The sequence below is a fragment of the Actinia tenebrosa genome, unplaced genomic scaffold, assembly GCF_029948245.1.
Source record: "Actinia tenebrosa isolate PJP-AT-01 unplaced genomic scaffold, QUT_ActTen_1.0 PGA_scaffold11__36_contigs__length_13525064, whole genome shotgun sequence".
Lineage (NCBI taxonomy): Eukaryota > Metazoa > Cnidaria > Anthozoa > Actiniaria > Actiniidae > Actinia > Actinia tenebrosa.
Window position 1 is genome coordinate 11,958,594 of NW_028292571.1, and position 20,711 is coordinate 11,979,304.

The 20,711-nt window shown below is 36.6% G+C and overlaps 1 protein-coding gene and 1 pseudogene across 4 annotated transcripts; one reads left to right on the forward strand and one right to left on the reverse strand.

The window, feature by feature from the left end:
* The first annotated feature begins 1,693 nt into the window (after positions 1–1,693).
* Positions 1,694–20,425, forward strand: LOC116305679 (patched domain-containing protein 3). Of its 3 annotated transcripts, XM_089027297.1 has the most exons (7): positions 1,694–1,805; positions 2,704–4,897; positions 8,413–8,647; positions 9,537–9,613; positions 14,760–14,951; positions 15,066–17,227; positions 18,657–20,425. In XM_089027297.1, the coding sequence occupies exons 4-7, from the start codon at positions 9,582–9,584 to the stop codon at positions 18,962–18,964; spliced, it is 2,694 nt and encodes an 897-aa protein (XP_088883423.1). In that variant the 5' UTR covers positions 1,694–1,805; positions 2,704–4,897; positions 8,413–8,647; positions 9,537–9,581; the 3' UTR covers positions 18,965–20,425. The 3 variants fall into 3 exon arrangements, with proteins under 3 accessions (XP_088883423.1, XP_031571502.2, XP_088883424.1); XM_031715642.2 differs by lacking the exon at positions 8,413–8,647; XM_089027298.1 differs by lacking the exons at positions 1,694–1,805; positions 2,704–4,897; positions 8,413–8,647 and adding an exon at positions 5,495–5,975.
* Positions 11,164–13,652, reverse strand: LOC148912597 (uncharacterized; annotated as a pseudogene). Its single transcript, XR_016119301.1, has 7 exons — positions 13,425–13,652; positions 13,000–13,102; positions 12,706–12,930; positions 12,538–12,587; positions 12,247–12,328; positions 11,691–11,860; positions 11,164–11,457 (listed from the first exon to the last, which is right to left on the reverse strand). The product of XR_016119301.1 is annotated as an uncharacterized LOC148912597 (transcript).
* Positions 20,426–20,711: the final 286 nt, after the last annotated feature.

The following is a 20,711-nucleotide window of genomic DNA, read 5'->3' on the forward strand; positions in this document are numbered from 1 at the left end:
TCGACTTTAAATCGAATCTCAAAATCTAGTATTTACAGCTTAAGTTTTCAAGCTTATCGAAAAGTAGTTAAAGAATAAAAATATTTTAATGAAGAATTAGGATCAGAAAACTATTTTTTACCTGATGACACATTTGGTGACAGTTTATATGATCTCCAGCCAATTTCCTATTAAATCATTTATTTTCTTAATTTCATTGCGGTAAAAATAGCTTCTTATATAAAAACCTAAACTCTTGATATGCATAACCTAACATTGTCATGTAAAAGAAATAAAAGTACTGAGCTTTTGTTTTGCTCACATTTTCTTAAGCAGTTTTCTAGTCTGTCTTCATATGCCGTGTTCATTTGTCCATAAAAAGTTAGGAAAACTTCGAAATTTCGATTTCAATGAAAGACATCCAAGTTAAATTTCACTAAACCTGATATTGCGTTGGATTGTCTGTAGTTATCTTTCATTTTTAAAGTAAAATTAACCAGGAATTCAAAGCTTAATAATGTCGGCCATGGAAAACTTTGTCGAAGAATTTTCCAAGAACAAAACTAGCCCCTGGGGGAGGTGGTGAGTTGTGTAAAAAAATCCTTAGTGGGAGAGTATACTCGCGCAAAGAAAACAATGTAGTGCGTTTCGATTCGATTTCACTGCATGGATTTTATTATGGGAGTCAGTATCTTCATCTTAAATACAAATTATTTTTTTCCCGATCTTATTTTTACCTAGCCTGCGTCACATCCGGAATTTTCTTCGTAAATACCGTATATACGAAGAAAATTCCGGATGTGACGCTGGCTAATTTTTACCTTTCTGATTCATTCAAATTGGGCTACCTGTGACTTTAGTATCGGGAGCTCCGCTTTTAGGCAGTGCCTAAATATATATCATAATAAACAGAAAAATACATGGCCGCTTGGAGATATGGAAGTTACCTTCTCGTATTCAAATTTGATATCTCACTCGTTCGCTGCCCTCACTCGTGAGACATCAAATTGAACACTTGAAGATAACTTCCATATCTCCGCGCGACCATGTATTATTCTCTATTTATCATATAATTATCCATAAAATACCTATATTTCTCCTTTTCGAAAAATTGCTATTTTCACATGTGAAAATATCGTTACCATGTGTAATTAAGTTATTAGTTTATGAATAAAAACCACTACATTCACTATTTACAACATACGCCACTCAACTAATATGTTGATTTTTATGGAGAGAAGAAAACCAAGACACCCTGAGAAAAACCCTCTTGGCAAATGAGATAACGACACAAACTCAGCTCACATCATATGTTTTTTAGTCGAAACTCAAAACGCTGTGATAAACATGTAGCGCTAGCAGCGCACGCCAACCGTGCTACCCTAATCGAGTTAGATGACATTCGTATCTTTTTATTTTATTTATTTATTTATTTGTTTAGGGGGGGGGCGGGGGCGGGGGAGGTTTTCAAGGGTGCAAGGTATATTGATTAAGAGGTAGAGCAATCGTTATGTAACATTTTGACTTAACACGTACTGGGTGTACTGATGCCTGAACTTACCTTGACCTTTTGAAGGACTTATTTCCGCCAGCGACCTGTATTCTTGCTAAATATTAAGGGGTTTTGATACTTTTTGCATAATACATAGGCTTTGTCGTATTTGTTCTGCTCCACGGCGCTGTGTGATATTGAGAAGGCACGTTTTGTGCCAGGGAGGGAGGTTTAACAAGTACGTGTTTAGCCGTCTCTGTTTACAAGGACGAAGGGTAGCTCTAGTACTGAATAGATTTAATAACTTGCGGGTTTACAAGTGGAAAAAATACAGGTGGGTAACATAAACTCTAGTGCCTGGAGAAGCTACACGATGCGTCTGGTTAGCAATCAACAGACATGAAATGATAAATTACAAGATTTTGCTGGCATTTTATTTGCAATCATACACCAGTTATAACTGGGAGTCCGTTATCTTCAGTCCCAATGAAGAACCAGTAAATAACATCATCTGTACCTGTCATTATATATACAAACCAGTAGTATCATTTTATGTATTGCGCTCTTACTATCTATATTTCTCACTTCCCTTAACTCATTAGTCTATTCGAATAAAACCTTCACGCAACAAGCGTCTTTAGAGTCCTACTTAATATGAATGAAATGGTCGCTGACAGGCAGAATCAATACCAGTACTCACAGGAAGTCGTTCGGGTTCAAACCTCGTCTAAAGCTTGGAATTTATAAGATATATAAGATATATGAAATTTTTTTCCCCCTTGTACCATTTCGGTCTCGGCTTCTGAGCATATTCTGTGTTTTTTGAACCTAACCGTGATTTTGAAATTGAGTTTATATAATCAGAAATTGGCCCCATTTTGTTTGCTTGGCTAAATCTAGCTAGTTATGGTTCGGCTCACGTCATCAAAATTGACGCAGTTGAAGTTCCGCACAGGCAAACACTTATCTACCCAATAAAGCGTGGCTAGTGTATTTGGTCTTAAAACTTTGCTGTTCTAGTGAGCTTTGAAATCAAGGAATGTCGATCTTCCTTTTCTTCCTCTTCTATTTTTTCTATTTTCTTCTTCTTCGTCTGCTTTAATTTATTTTCATTTTTAACGCGGTCACGCTTCCACATCTAGCTGAGGTACAACCAGGCAATTCCAGTTCTAATAAGAGTATATAAATGCCATATAAATACCTGTGTCTCATTTTCTCACTGGACTCTAAAGGCGTCCGCTTAGGTTTGGGAAACGTCAGTCACCACCAACAACAGACTTTCTCAAGACTACACTCACCCGGACGATCACATTTCACACCAACTAGTTCTAATTCCACCGACAATAAAATAGAAGAAAACAGCGAAACAAATGCTGCTGAATCAAGGACAACGAGAAAAGAGAACAGACAAAGAGCCAGATTGCGAAGAAGAAAGAAAAATGCTAATCATCGGTCTGCTCTTGAGCAACAGCGAAGCGACATGAAAAAATACTTTCATGAACCGTTAAGCAAAGATGCAAGAGCAGCAAGTGAATACAATGAACATTTTAGCAGGGGAACTGAAAACCGCAAAAAGTAACTAATTTGAATATGTCGACGTGCTTTATTTCGCTCCAATCAGTAACATGATTAAGAACTGGTCTATATTGAATTGAGTAAAAACTTATAATGAAACTCTTTTAGAACATCCCTTATAGCATCTATCCCCATCACGAATCACGTAGTTGTTCGCTGCGGCTAGGGCAATGATCATCATCACCTTCGTCGTCCCAGTTATCACCGTTTCTGAGGCAAAGATTGTATAATACTGCACATGCTACAGCGTTTTTTATAGCAAACTGTATACTGATGTCAAAACGCTTCTGAAGACTACCCTATCGATTTTTAAGAATACCAAAAGCGTATAGCAAACTGTATTGCTGTCAAAACGCTTCTGAAGACTACCCTATCGATTTTTAAGAATACCAAAAGCGTATAGCAAACTGTATATTGCTGTCAAAACGCTTCTGAAGACTACCCTATCGATTTTTAAGAATACCAAAAGCGTATAGCAAACTGTATATTGCTGTCAAAACGCTTCTGAAGAATACCCTATCGATTTTTAAGAATACCAAAAGCGTTCGTTAAACCGAATTTCGTCTTGGTCCCGTGTGACTTCGGGAAATGTTTTCATTAGCCAACCAGAGTGAGTAGGTGCTATCGCTAAGAAGGTAGGGGGCTTTTTTCACTCCCATTGATATTCACTGTATGATTAATAGCTACAATCATTGCCAAAATACTTGGCACGATGGCACATTTTGGCTAATACAGAAAATGGCTTTCCTCTGTCGTGCTCTCCCCCTCCCCCCTGTACAATGTTGTCGTTCCCTGAACGAAAGTTGGTACCCCTGATCAGACTCACAAACCCTCTGCCAACTTGCAGGAACCCCAACATTGTACGGGGGGAGGGGGGTTTCGTCCTAGGTAGTATTTGCGAAGTACCCTCTTAATACTGAAATCTGTCAAGCGTGCCAACTAATTATGGCAATGATTGTAGCATGTCTCCTTGTTCTGCTCCCACTTCAGAATCAAGTACTTCGCCTCAACAATATCAATTAATTGTTCGTCACGCACGCTATCAGACAAACCACAAGCAAAATTGAGAAATACATCAGGTTGTTGGTATCTACTAAAATAATGTGGTGCAATTTCGATTCGGACTTTCATTATTACATGCGGGCCATCAATAGCATCCACGACTTAATAGGTAAATCAGTGAAATCCGCAAAGCTTTTTATCGATGAATTAACTTCGAAATGGGTCTTAGGCAATTTTTGCCCCAAGGATATTACGAATGACGTCATTTTGAGTCGTTTGGTATGGAGTCAAAATTTTGTTTTGATTCTAGTGGCCGGCCCATGTGTGTGAATCAAACAAATTGACCTACTAGGAATATTCAACGGTGAAAAAAGTCAATACATCTTACTCTCCTTCTATGTAAGTAAAACCAACGCCTCTGGAAATTAAATTCAACAAAAAACAAAAAACAATAAGACTACATCCATAGAATGGAATATCCAATATTCAACATAAGCCAGAAAAATCTATTGATTTGTCAAAATATTTACACGCGACTACCAAAATATTCCCTCATATACCACGACTTCGGGATGCAACTTCACAGACCAATAAGAACGATTGTAAGAATAAATTAGTCTAGCAACCAATCACAGTCTATTACATACAACCTTACAAACAAAGTGGGGGTCAGAACAAGGAAATTGCGCTGGTTGACATACCGTATAAACCAGACTTAAAGTCGAGCACCACGAAGGCTAGAGATCGAAGACTAGAGACAAAACTTACCGGCAAAAAAAAAATCTCACACAAAACCACCGATAAAGATACAACAGAGATATATTGAAAGGAAAGCATTACAGCTAGTGGGTAAGTCATCTTAAAGAGGCTCGAAAGGGTTGGCGCGCGCTCTAGGTCCGATGACGTACAACTTGAAAAAGAAATAAATTGTCTTCAAAAATTTTGATATTTGATATTTGATATTTGATATTTGATATTTGATATTTGATATTTGATATTTGATATTTGATATTTGATATTTGATATTTGATATTTGATATTTGATATTTGATATTTGATATTTGATATTTGATATTTGATATTTGATATTTGATATTTGATATTTGATATTTGATATTTGATATTTGATATTTGATATTTGATATTTGATATTTGATATTTGATATTTGATATTTGATATTTGATATTTGATATTTGATATTTGATATTTGATATTTGATATTTGATATTTGATATTTGATATTTGATATTTGATATTTGATATTTGATATTTGATATTTGATATTTGATATTTGATATTTGATATTTGATATTTGATATTTGATATTTGATATTTGATATTTGATATTTTAATATTTCAATATTTAAACTGAAATAAAACAAAACCTCTGCGATGAATATCTTTTTAAATCTTGTAAAGGGCTTTATTTTGTGTTTTCGAAAACTTATGGACGATTTTTAAAAATTGTGTAAGAGGCAACAATTTCAAACAAATTTTATTGATTTTTACGATTAATTCCCTTTTACAAAATTTTTTCTTTTCTCGTAAAAAAGAAGATTACGATACAAAGTTTAAATATTCCGGATTTTAAAAAAATTCAGTCTTTGGTTACTGAGTTATGATATTTTAAATGAAATTTTTGCTCGCATACCAAGGGTTCTGATGTTGCCATAGTAACGTCTTACGTCATTTTTTCCTGTTCATTGTGATCTGCGGTTTATGGTCTTTGGCTTTCCGGGTTTACTTGCTGTCATACTATAGCAATATTAGCTCCACGAAGGCTAGAGATCGAAGGAGAGAGTAAAAATTACCGACAAAAAAAAAAAAAAAAAAAAAAAAAAAAAAAAAAAAAAAAAGAATCTCACACAAAACCACCGATAAAGATACAACAGAAATATATTGAAAGGAAAGCATTACAGCTAGTGGGTAAGTCATCTTAAGGACGGTGCCTACTAATTGAGAATCAATAATTTTTTAAATGACTATGTGAATTATTTCAACCTATCAAAGGGTTGTCAAATTCTGGTTAGAAAAGTAGGGGTCACCATGCATTTAAAAGAAATAATAAGGCTTAAAGATCGTTAAAAAGTGATGACGTCATGATTTTACTAACACCAGGAAAAAAAATTTTTTTCAAAAGATTTTGAGAAATTTCTAATTTAAATCGTCCTAAATGACTGACACTTTGTTTCTTTACTAAAATATACCCAATTCTACCATTACTTTAATAGCTGGCTATAATATATATAATTTTTTAGCTTCGTGCTCCCTATTTTCGATCAGTAGGTACATAAAGATTGTGTCCATATTCTTTTCAAAACCAATTATTTTTTATAAATTTCATTTCACGAGGCTAATTTAGCATTTACTCTATCATTTAAACGAAGAAAAAATAGGGGTATCCAGGCGTTTTTAAGAGATACGAATTTTTAAAGAACATTATTAGGGATAAATATTATGCTGAATGCGTGACAAGCGTTACACAGCATACAAAACGGCGTGACAAACTCTGTTTTCGGCGCGTTTGCACGTCAAGCTAAACATGCTGCTTCCTGCCATGCAAGCAAAAAACACAGAGAAAAACTCGATATTTATAAGCTTTATAGTTCCAGGAAGACTATTGGGTTTGAAGTGAAGCTACTATTGACTTTTTACTTAACAGCAGAAAGGAATTTCTGAAATATTTGGTACGTAATAAGATGATTTTTTAGATTGAGAACTCCAAATTAAAAGACTTTCATGATGAAAGTATTTAGCGACCAAAAAAAGATTTTCAAAACTATAATTACACACCTAGATATTAATAAATGGTAAATTATCAATTTCATATGTATTTCTTGTTTGTTTTTATTCAAGTTTTATAGGATTAAATCTAAACAAACGGTAAAAAGCTTTATTATTGAAAGGATTTGGTTTTTTAGAACTATGAGTCTGTCATTTTTTCACTGAAACTTGCCCAAAAAACCTTATGATTCTTTGTCAATAATACTTAAACCTTAGCAAATTATCTCTTTAACAAGCCTGGGTTATTTAAGATCGTTTTCTGTTTAACTTTCATTGAAAATAAGCGTTTTGTTTCGTGCAATTCGAGTAATAGATTTTGAAATTCCGCGAATGTAGATGCGCAGTATGTGTGCGCGTGGACAATAGTAGGCACCGTCGTTAAAGAGGCTCGAAAGGGTTCGCGCGCGCTCTGCTAGGTCCGATGACGTACAACTTGAAAAGGAAAAAAAAATTGTCTTCAAAAATTTTAATATTCAAACTGAAATAAAACAAAAACTCTGCGGTGAAATTTTTCAAATTTTGTATATGGCTTTAGTTTATGTTTTAATTTCGAAAACTTAAGGAAAAATTTTAAAAATTCTGTAAGAGGGAACTATATGACACGGCCAGGAATAGCAGTCATATCGTGGACATAACAACAGAGGCTTCCTATATTGAAATATAAAACTAATTATACTGCTGTCCTTTTTGCTTCAGTGATTTTGTGAGCAACTCTCGAGATGCAAATACGCCAGCAAGCGAAAAACAAAAAAAAACAAAGCCAAGCTAACGACTAACATTTGATAGTTTTCCCTCATCTTATTGCCTGGATATAATTATATTCTAGGCCTCTACTTTTTCTTTTTCTTTCTTTTTTTCTACTTTTTCTTCCCTTGTTGCCCGCAAAATGCGTCACAATGCCCTGAAAGGTATTAATGTATACAGTCAATTCAAAAAATGTTGTCGTCGACCAACTCAAGCCTACGCGACTGGACCGAAAGGAACTCTGGGTAGCAATCATTGAAGCCAAGTTGACTCCATAATTTTATCTGACTAGTTATGCCTGGTTTACAGCACCAACTTTGTAGGCGAGCGGGAAGTGTTGAAGGAGACTTTTTTTTTAATGCCTTCATATTTTCGGAATTGTGAACTGAATCATAACTACTTTGTTTTTCTTTCCCTAAACCCAAAGACATGCATTTGATGGATTATCTCGCCATTATTATCTTATTACTAGCGGGAACAATTTATTCAGAACGAATATTTAATCGCTTCAGTGATTTCTACCCATATTCCTTTCGGTCCAGTCGCGTAGGCTTGAGCAGGTCGACGACAACGTTTTTTGAATTGACTGTATATTTAGGCACTGCCTAAAAGCGGAGCTCCCAATACGGAAGTCACAGGGAGAACAATTTGAATGAAACTGAAAGGTGAAAATAAGATCGGGGAAAATATCTTCAATTATTTTATGTTCGAGATGAAGATAGTTTCTCCCATGATAATAACCATGCAGTGAAATCGAATCGAAATGCACTACATTGTTTTGTTTGTTTTTTTGTGTGGTTTTTTTTTTTTTACGCGAGTATACCCTTCCACTTAGGAATTTTGTAGACAACTCACCACCACCCCCAGGGACTAGTTTTGTTCTTGGAAGATTCTTCGGACAAAGTTTTCCAAAGTTTTACTTTAAAAAGAAAAAAAAGAAAGATAACTACAGATAGTCCAATACAATATCAAGTTTAGTGAAATTTACCTCGGATGTCTTTCATTGAAATCGAAAATCTGGAGATTTAGGGCAAATCAAGACCGAAAAACAGACTTGAAAACTGGTTAAGGTGAGCATAAAATAAGCTTACTTAATTACGTCTTTTACAACACGAGGCTAGACAAAGTTTACATTCAGTTAAACTTGACAAGAACAACTGAGACAAATAGAAAATAATGCAAAAGGCAATGCAAAATACAAAATGACGAATTTGTTTGTCAGAAAATTGCCGTTTGTAAATGTTTTTGAATATTTTTTAGCTTTTTAAAGTGAAAGCATGCTTGAGTCTTTATATGATAACATCTCTCAACAACACAAATTTAAGCTCATTTTTATGATCATACTTGCTCGAACTTGAATATTTGGTTCAGATTCTCGCACGGAGGGATATATTTTTGTGTTCCGTTAATTGGATAGCGTTATAAGCTACCTGTAAAATATACAGACAAGGGATGAAACTCTCATCGTACCCCTCGAATAAAATTGCTTTTAAAAAATCATTCAAAATCTAGTTTGTAAACTTTAAACCTCAAAATCCTGATGCTTGGAAAGATTGCCTAACAATCTGTGTGATCAGAAAAAATCAACAGGGACTATTTTGTGTTTGAAAATCTTCTCACGCATGAATACGTTAGTTAAATTTACGGCCCTCGGAATGTAAATGGTTATTGCCTCCGTTCTCGGTGTGTAACTCCCACATACATGCTGGCGTATTGCCTACGTGTTTGGTATGCAACTCCCAAACGCATTCTGATCGACCTGGTTTCTTAGTTTTAAAAGCGAAATTGAAATAAACTGTAATTTGTTAAACTTCGTTCTTTGCGCGCGAGCATAAAATAATTTTTAAAATTGTTGTGTTTTATAAAAACACAACAATAAATGGAATGAAAGGCATCTGGCTTGAAGATGATATTTAGCATTGTGCTACTTTATATTACCTAAGTTACATTTTTTCTTAGGAAAAAAGACTTTGGATCCAGTTTTCCGACTGTGTTGCTGAAATTATGGAGGAAGAAAAAACAAAGAGTCAAGAAAGGTACTTCCTTACAATAAATTAACAAGAATTTTGAGGTGTATGTCAAATTTTGGTTGCCCGTCTTTTGACAAATTAGAATTAAATGTAATCGTCTACGTTTTAGGTTACAAAACATTTGGAAGTGGGAAACATATTGCACTTGTATCAGGAGTACGTTTTTGAAGCAATAGAAAACGCACGCGCGTGCTGTGTGCAGTTATAAAGCACGCAGGGACTGGTAGAACACGAGAGAAGTGTTAGGAGGAGCACGACGCGTAGCGGATTGCTTCTCGACACTTCTCGAGTGTTATGCCAATTCCACGAAACAATGGTTTGAAGTCGAGACAGAACTTGATTCTTTGATTCATCAAGTTAACCTCGACTTGAAACCATTGTTTCGTGATCAGTCAAGCGAATTCGGGAAAGGCCTATTTCGAAAATATTGCAGAGAAAAGTTCAAACTTTTTGATGTTTTGCAGCAATTTTTGCGTTGCGAGACATTGTTGCCGTCAAAGTCGTGGGGCATGTTACACGTTTATAGTTTTTTTGGCAACGAATAGACTATAAGACACCGTATTCGAGTATGAGTTTACTGCTACTGGATCTAAGAATCACTCAAATGATCATGGAGTTAAAGTCCCTCCCACCGACGAGTAATTTTAGTCGCCTGACAATAATCCTCTCCCATCCCCGCGGTGTCAATCTTAGTAATAAAGCAACGACGAACCGAACTCAACTTTCGGAAATTCAAACATCCCGCCTCATTAATTACGAAAGCTCTGATTGGTTCATAACTAGTTGGCCCAGCGATTCTCTCTTTAGTTTTAAAAGATCTAGACAATTGGTGACCATAAAAGGCAATTCACTCAAATGATCATGGAGTTAAAGTCCCTCCCACCGACGAGTAATTTTAGTCGCCTGACAATAATCCTCTCCCATCCCCGCGGTGTCAATCTTAGTAATAAAGCAACGACGAACCGAACTCAACTTTCGGAAATTCAAACTTCCCGCCTCATTAATTACGAAAGCTCTGATTGGTTCATAACTAGTTGGCCCAGCGATTCTCTCTTTAGTTTTAAAAGATCTAGACAATTGGTGACCATAAAAGGCAATTTAGATTAACGCTCTGATGATTTTGCAACTATATTGACTGATACGCTGTAATTAGACACTTAAACTTAGATATAGTCTTCCAGACTTAGACTCTAAGAGTTTCTCCTTTGTCGTTAGTTCTTTCATCAGGCGATATAGGTGTAATGTCTTGTATATTTCTCGTCCTTTTTCCTTTTTTATCAGGCGATATAGGCACCCTATTCACACGATCTAAATGGCTAATACCCAGCTAAACTAAATTTAGATCAATGGGTCGAAGCCGTCTAAAAATGATCATCTAAGTCATCTGAGCAACTAATTACATATTCATATACAATTCGACCAATCAAATCTCCGCGTTGTCTGTGGACTAGAAGAGACAAAGTCCAGGTTTGATACAGTATGCATGAAGGCATAGAACCTGCAGCTTCTGATGGAATACATTTCCTTTCATACTCAAAAAATAATTATATACCGACAGACTATAGAGAATTCATTGACATGAAGAATCATACATTGCTTGGCAATGCCATATATTTATGATAATTTGGTATTCCGTTATTTTACATCTGTGAAAAAATGAACGGCCTAATCCTTGATATTAATTATTAAGTTACAGCTTCTTACCTTTCACCATGCTTTATGTTATGAAATCCTTTATGAAAATCGTGTCGGCATACTCGGCCGAAGACACCTTTCTCATCAAAGAGCTTGTTTTTCCCCTTGGATCTCAAAGCAGTTAGAACCTCTCCGGCATGGAATTTACTACAGTTCTGTAAAAAATAAGGAATAAAAAACAGTCATATATAAATGCCCTTTCAATGGAGTGACGTTGGAGTGTGCATAATAAAAAGTCATTAAACATGTCAATTTTAACAGCAAAGAGATGTAATTTTTTCTCTGAATGTAACAGAAAGAGTGGAAAATTTGTCTGGCTTAGTGGGCTACAACAAAAAAATACATGGCCATGCATGAATAATCTGAAGTAGATCGGAGAGGTTTTTACCTGTTCCATGTCTGCCCAGCTTTACCATAGCTGTTGACAAAGTTATAAACATCATCCTGATCTGCAAATAGTAGTGTTCCATGTTTTGGTGTTCCTAAATGATGTCCCTTCTCCTTTTTCCTGCAAAGTCCAAAACACCCATCCATGCTTTCAATGAGAACACTCCCATCCTGTTGAAAAAACGAAGAAGAGTAAAAAAAAAAGGAATCTAACAGTATATATTCATTTGAAGAAATAGAAAAATTGTGCATGCAAGTGCTTGCCCAGGGATGGTAAATATGGGTGGCTGGGGGAAGTTCTTTCATTGGTTAGTTCATTGCTAGGCTTATTATGGCCATGGTCACGTGGCTATCAGTCTCCCTCGCATCCGTTTTTAGTGTCGGTCGTCACGCAATGCTCCCTCCGTACAGCTGCAATGCATATGCCCCTCCCCACTCACTTTGAAAAAGGCTATTCTGCCATAATGCTATCCTGAATAAGACATATAGGTATGCACTTAATTCCAACTAATAGAATCATGATATTTATGATAGTTATAATACGAAAATAGTTGTACCGTTGGACATAAAGGACACAATGCGCCATTGTAGAGGTCTTTAACATACTTTGTCAAATGCCTGTATTCATACATGAAGTGCCTACATGTGGACAAAAAAACAGTTTAATATTGTTACTTCGATAAAATAGTTCAGCAAGTCAATAAGTGAATGTTAATTGAAAGAAAATATCAGTTTAATGTAGAGTAGAACTTTCATTTCAAGCCTTTACTTTTTGGACATACGTATTAATGGAAGGCAATATTTTGCATGGCAAGTTTGATTACTCTAAACATTTTATATACACATACCTGAATTCTTCAAAGCAATCTGAATTCAGTATATTATAAATTGAATTCACCTAAAATACATATAAGTTAAACCATAATTAAAAAACAAAATAAACTATCACCATTTATTATTGACCCAAGATTTTATAAAATACTTTGACACAAAGGGTGGTACCATATAAAACCTACATGTGTTGGTTGCAGTTGAGGATTCAGTTCTGAAATGACTTCTGAGAAGTTTAATAGGGACACTTGACAATGAAGGAAGACCTTCTCAGCAAGTTCCATTAGTTTGAAGCTAAATCCTGTAGTGGGATTGGCTGGTGATCCTGGCCAAAACTGACATTTCAACAGTGATATCGTCTGCTTGTGGCTCACAGTCACAAACTTCAACATACTTTAGGTGATGATTTCCTGAAATGCATAGTATTTACAGAAATTAATAGGTGTCCCAATAATAAATAAATATATTTTATAGATTACCTGAGGCATCCAAGAGTCTAAACAGCTTAGTTGTCATTGTATCGCAGGTATGGCCATAGCCAACAACTGATTCATCCGGATATAGCGGAACAAATACTCCCTCCTGTCAAGAACGAAAAGAAAGTGGCTAATTATAATATCGTTCAACTAACTAAATGAATTCTCAATGGAATCTATCACAAATTTAATTTAAGGACATGCCTTCCATTGCTCAAGTACATGAAATTTGTTTCTGTTGCAGTGTAGTGATTTTGCACATCTCGCACAAAAGAACTGGTGAGGGCCACAGTATTCACATCGTGTCGTAGCGATAGCATCGACGCAGTTTACGCACCGCACATTTTCTGGCAGTTGCTGTTCTTTTATATAAGAACTTAATAAATTCTCTCGTACTTTATCCCAGTTATCAGAAATGCTCAAAATACGTTTTTGATGTTGTGTTTTAAATTCAGATGCTTGGTTATAAAGATCGTCGAGAGGGATGTTTTGCCTTTAATTTGTTCTGCTGTATCCTCGCTGCTTTCTTGATTTCGATTGTCCTTTTGAGACTCCGGCTTTCCAGGATCAACTCTCAGTGGAATAAATACCGTTGTCTTTTTTCCATCGCGCCCAACATTCTTGACTTTCAATGAAACGGGTTTTAATCGACGCATTTTAAGCTTCAATCTTCATAGATTACTGTGTTATTGTTGTTAAATCTAAATGGCGTCCTTAGATATACCAAGATTCACCAGTGAAAAGATTTGATTGGTCGAATTGTATGTGAATATGTAATTAGTTGCTCAGATGACTTAGATGATCATTTAAGACGGCTTCGACCCATTGATCTAAATTTAGTTTAGCTGGGTATTAGCCATTTAGATTGTGTGAATAGGGTGCAGATATAGGTGTAATGTCTTGTATATTTCTCGTCCTTTTTCAAGGAGGCAAAGAAGGAAGTGAGAGTATTTCTCTTCTGGTCTTGGGTATTAAGCTTGAGCTCTGTCTTTTCAAAGAGTGACCAATGTTCTTCGAACTTGGGATAGTTTTCGCTGACATGTTTGTCGAAGTTTATTTCTCTGGGCACTGCCCATTGGATATTCAAGGCCATACTTGCTCGTAACTTGTTTGCTACGTTAGAGAAACACTTTATGACACCATGTAACAATATTGTGAGTTCTTTACTAAGCACTCTCGCACTTCATGACCAAAACTCCTTTATTCTAAGTCTGGAAGATTATCTCAGATTACTAAGTATCTAATTACAGTGACAATTGATAAGAGACATTTATTATATGACCGTGAATCTTAGAGCCTGGACACTAGCAAATCGAGCAATCTGATTGGATAGATCGCATCGCGGACTGGTCTAGATTCTCCGGTATTAACCGGTCCGATCGCATATTAATCTTACGGCGAAAACATTTTGTCCTTTTCAATGAATAGTGTTCATATAATAAAACTCTTATCAACCGAGCTTGGTCGGTCTGTACGGGATAATCTTGACCTCGGTCGGGTACAGACCTCAGTCAAGATTATCCCGTACAGACCTCCCGCTCGGTTAATGAGATCTAAATATAACATTGATTTTTAATATTAACTAGTGTAAGGTGGTGATATCCTAAATCAATCCAGTTCTTGTTCTTTTAACCTGAAGATTTAAACTTCGTTATGTGTTAAATACCTTCAGTATTTCGTACATCAACCTAGTTATAGCTCGGGCTCCCTGTGTTGCAGTCTTGGCCATAGGCTAAGTCAGTTAGATGTTCTTGTTGTTTTAGGTCCAAGACGTGTCGATGCTCACCACACTCCTTATGGGTAACCTTCAGTACCATGTACATCAACATAATATCAAGGTGTTTTGGTGTACTTGGAACAGTCTTCTCCCGCCATCCATGCTTGACTCTTGCTGTCAGTTTCGGTTTTGTTGGACTTTGTTCAGTGGGCTTCTACTGGATGAATGCAGAAAACAGGTAAATTTGAAAAACTGCTTTCTAAATAGAGCTTCCCTGAAGCCACTGAAACCTGTTCCTGTGAGTCTTTGTCTGACTGAATGAATTTTTAACTCTATTCTGTAATTTTTGTAGAGTGGAAAAGCTTTTCATCCCTCGGGACAGTCGCGCCATGAAAGACATGGACAAAGCCAAGATAAACTTTCCCATGGAAAGCAGGATAGAAACTGTTATATTTGAACCCAAAGAGCCTGGTCAATATGTGCTGAGCAAAGCTTGTCTCCTTGACGTACTAGCTGTACATCATGAAATCATTAACACTAAACCTTATCAAGAACTATGTCTTTCTCAACCATCCACCAATAACTCGCCTTCTTTCTGTCTCTTCTTGAACCCTTTAGACTTACTGCAGTTCAACCAGTCGCTTTTCTCCAATGCTACACGGAAGTTTGAAGAAGCTTTCAGAAATAAAGGGTTAATGATGCGTAATGGACGTCCATTTTGGTACAACATGAGAATAATGTTTGGTGGACTGGACATTGATGGTGTGTCTGGAGAGATGTCGAAGATTGATGCTCTACAGGTGCTTTATTTTATGAAAGACGGTAAAACAGAACCGGAAGAGGAAAAGATTACAAACTGGGAAAAAAATGTGGTTGAGAACATAGAAAAGTTGGGAGATGCTCTGTCATGTGTGAAGGTATACGTCAATGTGCAAAGAAGCCTAGATGATGCCATACAAGAAAGTGCAACAAGTGACGTTGCGTTTATCGGTATAAATTACATGTTGTTATTCTCGTTCGCTTGTTTTATGCTGGGAAAGTTTAGAAACCCTTTGACAGGACACATGCTACTTGCTACCATCGGTATATGTGCTGTTCTTCTCGGGATTCTCGCGGGATTCGGGTTTTCCATGTTTGCCCAAACACCATTCACAAGTGTAGTTGGAGCTTTACCGTTTTTAGTTGTTGGTATTGGAATCGATGATATGTTTGTTATCATAGATGAACTGGACCGCATTGGACCACAATTAAGTGTGACTGATACAGTTAAAGTTGTTATGGCGAACTCTGGAGCAACTATCACCATGACAACCATGACAGACCTTGTGGCTTTTGCTGTAAGCACGTGGTCTGACCTGCCCGTTATACAATATTTCTGTTTGTATGCTGCCATGGCGATATTCTTTGCATATTTGATGATTATTACGTTCTTTGTTGCCATGATGACGTTTGGTGTTCGTAGAGTGAAAGCAGGACGTCGAGACTGCTTTCCAGTCTGTCGTGTTCCTCCTCCAAAAGAAGGTGCGCCAGCGTGGGACGAGCCTCGTACCCAGACCTCTAGCAAGTTATTGAAAGCATGGGCCAAAATACTGATGAGAACTGAGGTTAAGTGCATCGTGGTGCTCATTTCATTGGGGCTTTTTGGAAGTGGTATATTTGGGGCCTTGAAAACCAATGAAGAGTTTGATACCAGATTGTTGGCTAAAGATGGCTCGCCGTACATGCTATTTACAAACGCTCAGGAACGATATTTCCCACTGACGATAGAAGTGAGTATCATACTTGATACAGAAGTCAACTACACCAGCCCAGAAACACAGAACGAAATCATACACTTGTCAAGGATAGCTTCACAGAACTCGTTCTATGAAAAAACAACTTTGTCTTGGATGGAAACACTTGCTGCATTCTCGAAGAAAAGAGGTTTGAGTCTAGAAGGAAAACATTTTATGACAACACTAAGAACATTCCTAAACATCTCATCATTTGCTCATTTCAGAGAAGATCTACGATTATCGGACGATAAACGAACAGTCAGAGCGTCTTGTATTCTTTGCTACATGAAAAAATCCTTGAATTCGATTGGTCAGCGAAATGCCATGGTAACGCTTCGAGAAGACCTGCAAAACGGCTCGCTGCTTCCAGCGTATGCAATCTCCAAGTCGTTTATTTTCTTTGAACAGTATACAAGAATATTAAAAGCAACAATAATTAATTTGGTGATCGCGTCTATTGCTATATTACTGATTACTTACCCTTTCCTGGTAAATTTTAGTGTGACTATCATGGTGTTCTTTGGGTTCGTAGCGTTGGTGTTCGAGCTGTTTGGGCTGATGTACATCTGGAACATATCACTACATGGAGTGTCCATGATTATTCTGGTTATGGCCATTGGATTCGCTGTGGACTATAGTGCGCATATTGCGCATGCGTATGTGATGTCATCCAAGAAAAGCGCCGAGGAGAGAGTGATAGACGCCTTGAGGACTTTAGGTGCAAGTGTGCTGATGGGAGGTAAGATACTCCACAAAAACACCCTTTATTGATAATCGTTTTACATTGATAACCAATCCATGTAATATAGGAGGTGTAAGTTTTTTGTTTGTTTTCAAGCTATTAAGCCTATCATTTGCGTTTCTAATATACTGTTAAGTATCGCGATTAACTTAATAGTCTCTTATATTTTTGAGACGACAATATTTTATGGTATTGTCGTTTCAAAATTAAGGTTTATGATTGGCTAACGCGCGACGAAAAGGAAAGCTTGAGCGCGCGCGTCCAATTTTTATGCTTGTTGTTTGCGCCATAGCGCGTGCTCGTAAGGAGGACGAAAATCGGTCTTTTTCCCCCTTTTTTGTGTGTTAAATTCTTTAGAATCGCAATGCAAAACTTATTGCGATTTTGAGACGACAGTACCACCAAATATTGACGGCGTTGGGAGAAAATATATTCGGTATTGTCGTCTCAAAATCGTAATTAGTTTATACAAACAAGCATGGCAATGGATTATGGAACTCAAGTAGGTACGAGATCAAACATTTCTGCCATCATGTCAACCCAAAATATATTGTCATGCTCATTCATTAACAGAGTTCTTTTGACTTAGGAAAGCATAGATTTATACATAAATTTTTACCGAATTACCTGTGCTAACCCAGTTATTGGAAAGTCCCGTTTACTGGGATACTTGTAGTAGTAGATCACGTGAAAGACGTCAATGTCTATGCATGCTCAACTGCAGTAATTCGTAGTAATTCGTTAAATAGGATTTCTAGCGAGAAAATAGCGAGAATTTCTAAGCGAAGATTTCTATGAATTTTCAAATTATATGGCCAATAGATTATTTTGGTTACAGCCATTCACAATCACACGCTCCCTCTACCGATTTTTTCTCTCGCGACGAAGAAGGTTTTGGTGGACGTCAATCACGAAGCGTTTCCATAACATTGTCGGAAAACACAAAGCTATAAGGACAGAAACAATCGCTAGAGCGGCGCGTGTGATCGAGAATGGCTGCATCTATTCATGCTTTAATTCAGCGATCTTGCTCTTTGTTTTGTTTTTGTTTTGATTTGTAGTGGAATTTTTTTCCCTAGAGAACGTTACGCTGTAATTTGTTTTACGCTAGAAATATCGCTTTCATTTTTATCATCATAGCTTCAGTTAATTTTTTAAAATTTTATTAACTTTTGGTTATGACTTTTATGCACGTGCACTCGCGCTGTTACTGTGCGGATCGAAAAACCGTGGGCACCTAGAAATGTTCCAGGAATGTTCTGTTGTTTTTTTGGCCAATCAGAATTTATTTTCTAACCACAAGTTAAAGGAAAGATGAAAATTGCGCTTCTTAGCCGAAAACTATAGAAAACTATGTTTTCTAAAGTAAAAATTAAAACTTAAATTCAACCATTAAATATTGTTCACGTTTGCCCTTTTCCTGTAGGGACAACTACTTTCATTGGAATGATCATGTTGGCCTTCGCCTCGTCAGAACTCATCAGAATCTTTTTCAAGATGTTTTTGGGTATCGTGTTGCTTGGTCTTCTTCATGGTCTTTGCTTTCTTCCTGTCTACCTCACCATATTCTGCCGCGGTTCTTCATTCAAAACAAGTGACGTTGCAAACAAGATCGAACCTGATTTGGCTGAGTCAACAGAGTCAGCTGGCGTTACCCAGCAACCACGTAAAAACAATAACGTCGTCGCGTCATATGACAACCCAGTGGTAACGACTGAACAGAATACAGCCTAGTTACCAGATTCATGCATCCAGAAATTCCGAGATTGAGAAAAAGGCTGGGTCGAATTGGCATTGCAGTGCATTGTGGGACTGTTTTAGGGGATAAAATAGACGCCATCTTTAAAATATGCTCTCTAATTCAGTCCCAGAATGCACTGCAATGCCAACTCGATCCAGTTCTTATCCTCAGCCGTGAAATGGCCGTAATATAACGTACCCAAGTATGCACTTGCTTCATAATCCATATTTCTGAAAGATAAGCACTTATTGTTCATGGAAACAAAATAATCAAACCTTTTTTATGTCTTTAATTTAGAAAAAAATGCGAATATTTTTCAAATGTTTCAACGTTTGAAAATTTAAAAAAATCGCGAATTTTAGTGGTAGGCGAGCGCTTACTTGCAGATAATGAAGGCAGAGACAAACAATTGCTTGCGAGACTCTAACAAATCACGTTATTTTGAAATAATTTTTCCGCATTCTTTTTTGTGCTTTGGTTGTTTTTTCTGTCTATCGAACATACCAAGTCACCGGGAAGCGAGCCATGTTGACAAATTCAACGTTACCGCGCATATGCAGACTATTATTTGCAGAAAAACAGCCTTTGCATCATTATGCGCATGAGCAGAATATCATTTGTAGGTAGTTGCCAATCAAAACGACGGAAAGAATAATTTGAATGATAACGCTTTTTATTTTGCAAAAAAGTTTTGATTTTAGGAATTTTAAAACTTTTGATTGTCAATTTACGTATTTAAACGTATGAAATAGTTCGAAACCTCGTATGTAAAGAAAATCAAGATGGAATATTTACTAGCGAATAGGATTTTTATGCACCCTCTAACTTCCATTTGTTCATGTTTTTATAATATAATCAATGCGTTATAATAATTATGGCTATATGGTTGCCATTCATTGATATGTGATAGCAGTCACGTGTTTATGGTCAGCGGACATACATCACTTGAACAAGGCCCCCCTTTTATGTTTACCGGCCTCGTTCACGTGATGTACCCTTGGGAGCACAGTTGCCTCGAACATCCAAACCATCAACTGGTAGCTTTTTCCCTCCCAGCCCTCACCTTTGGTGGGCCAGATGTTAACATTTAGAGATTGAAAGTATTGTAATTGATTGATTGAACTTATTGACTTAATAAACCAGTTTTGGATTTTTAACCCATAGTCTTTATCGTTCAATCCTGCCTTAATCAGTGTCTACTTAGCCCAGTAAACCGAGCTCAGGCAAAGCGGCATGACCAGCACTTATTTTTAGTAGGGGAAGTTAGAGGGAGAGCATAAAAAACGTTTGTGTTAATTTATGTAGATAAATTGATAATTTTTATGTAATTGGGTTAAGCCAGCAAAAAGAAACACTGCTCATTACTGTATGGACTACAATATGTAATTCCTCACTGGTAATATTTTTCGATAATGTTTCTATCAGTAATATAATAAACGTATCCAGTGGACCAATTAAGTTGAATCGCTCCTTTTTGTCCCAGGGAGTCTAATTAAAATGTTAGCTTGAAAATAAAAATTTTCAAAAACATATGTTTTTATTTTTCGAGCCTTAAACCTAAACGGAATGTAAGGCAGGAGGGAGAGGGCGTGTCTATTGTTTCCGATCTTGCATTTCAGGACGGGAGAGCCTGCGTAGCAAGCAGTTGGTGTAAAGTATTCATAACAGACTAAATGTATCCCACCTAATACAATAGATAGAACGACACGAGGATACAATAGATTTTCTGAATACATAACA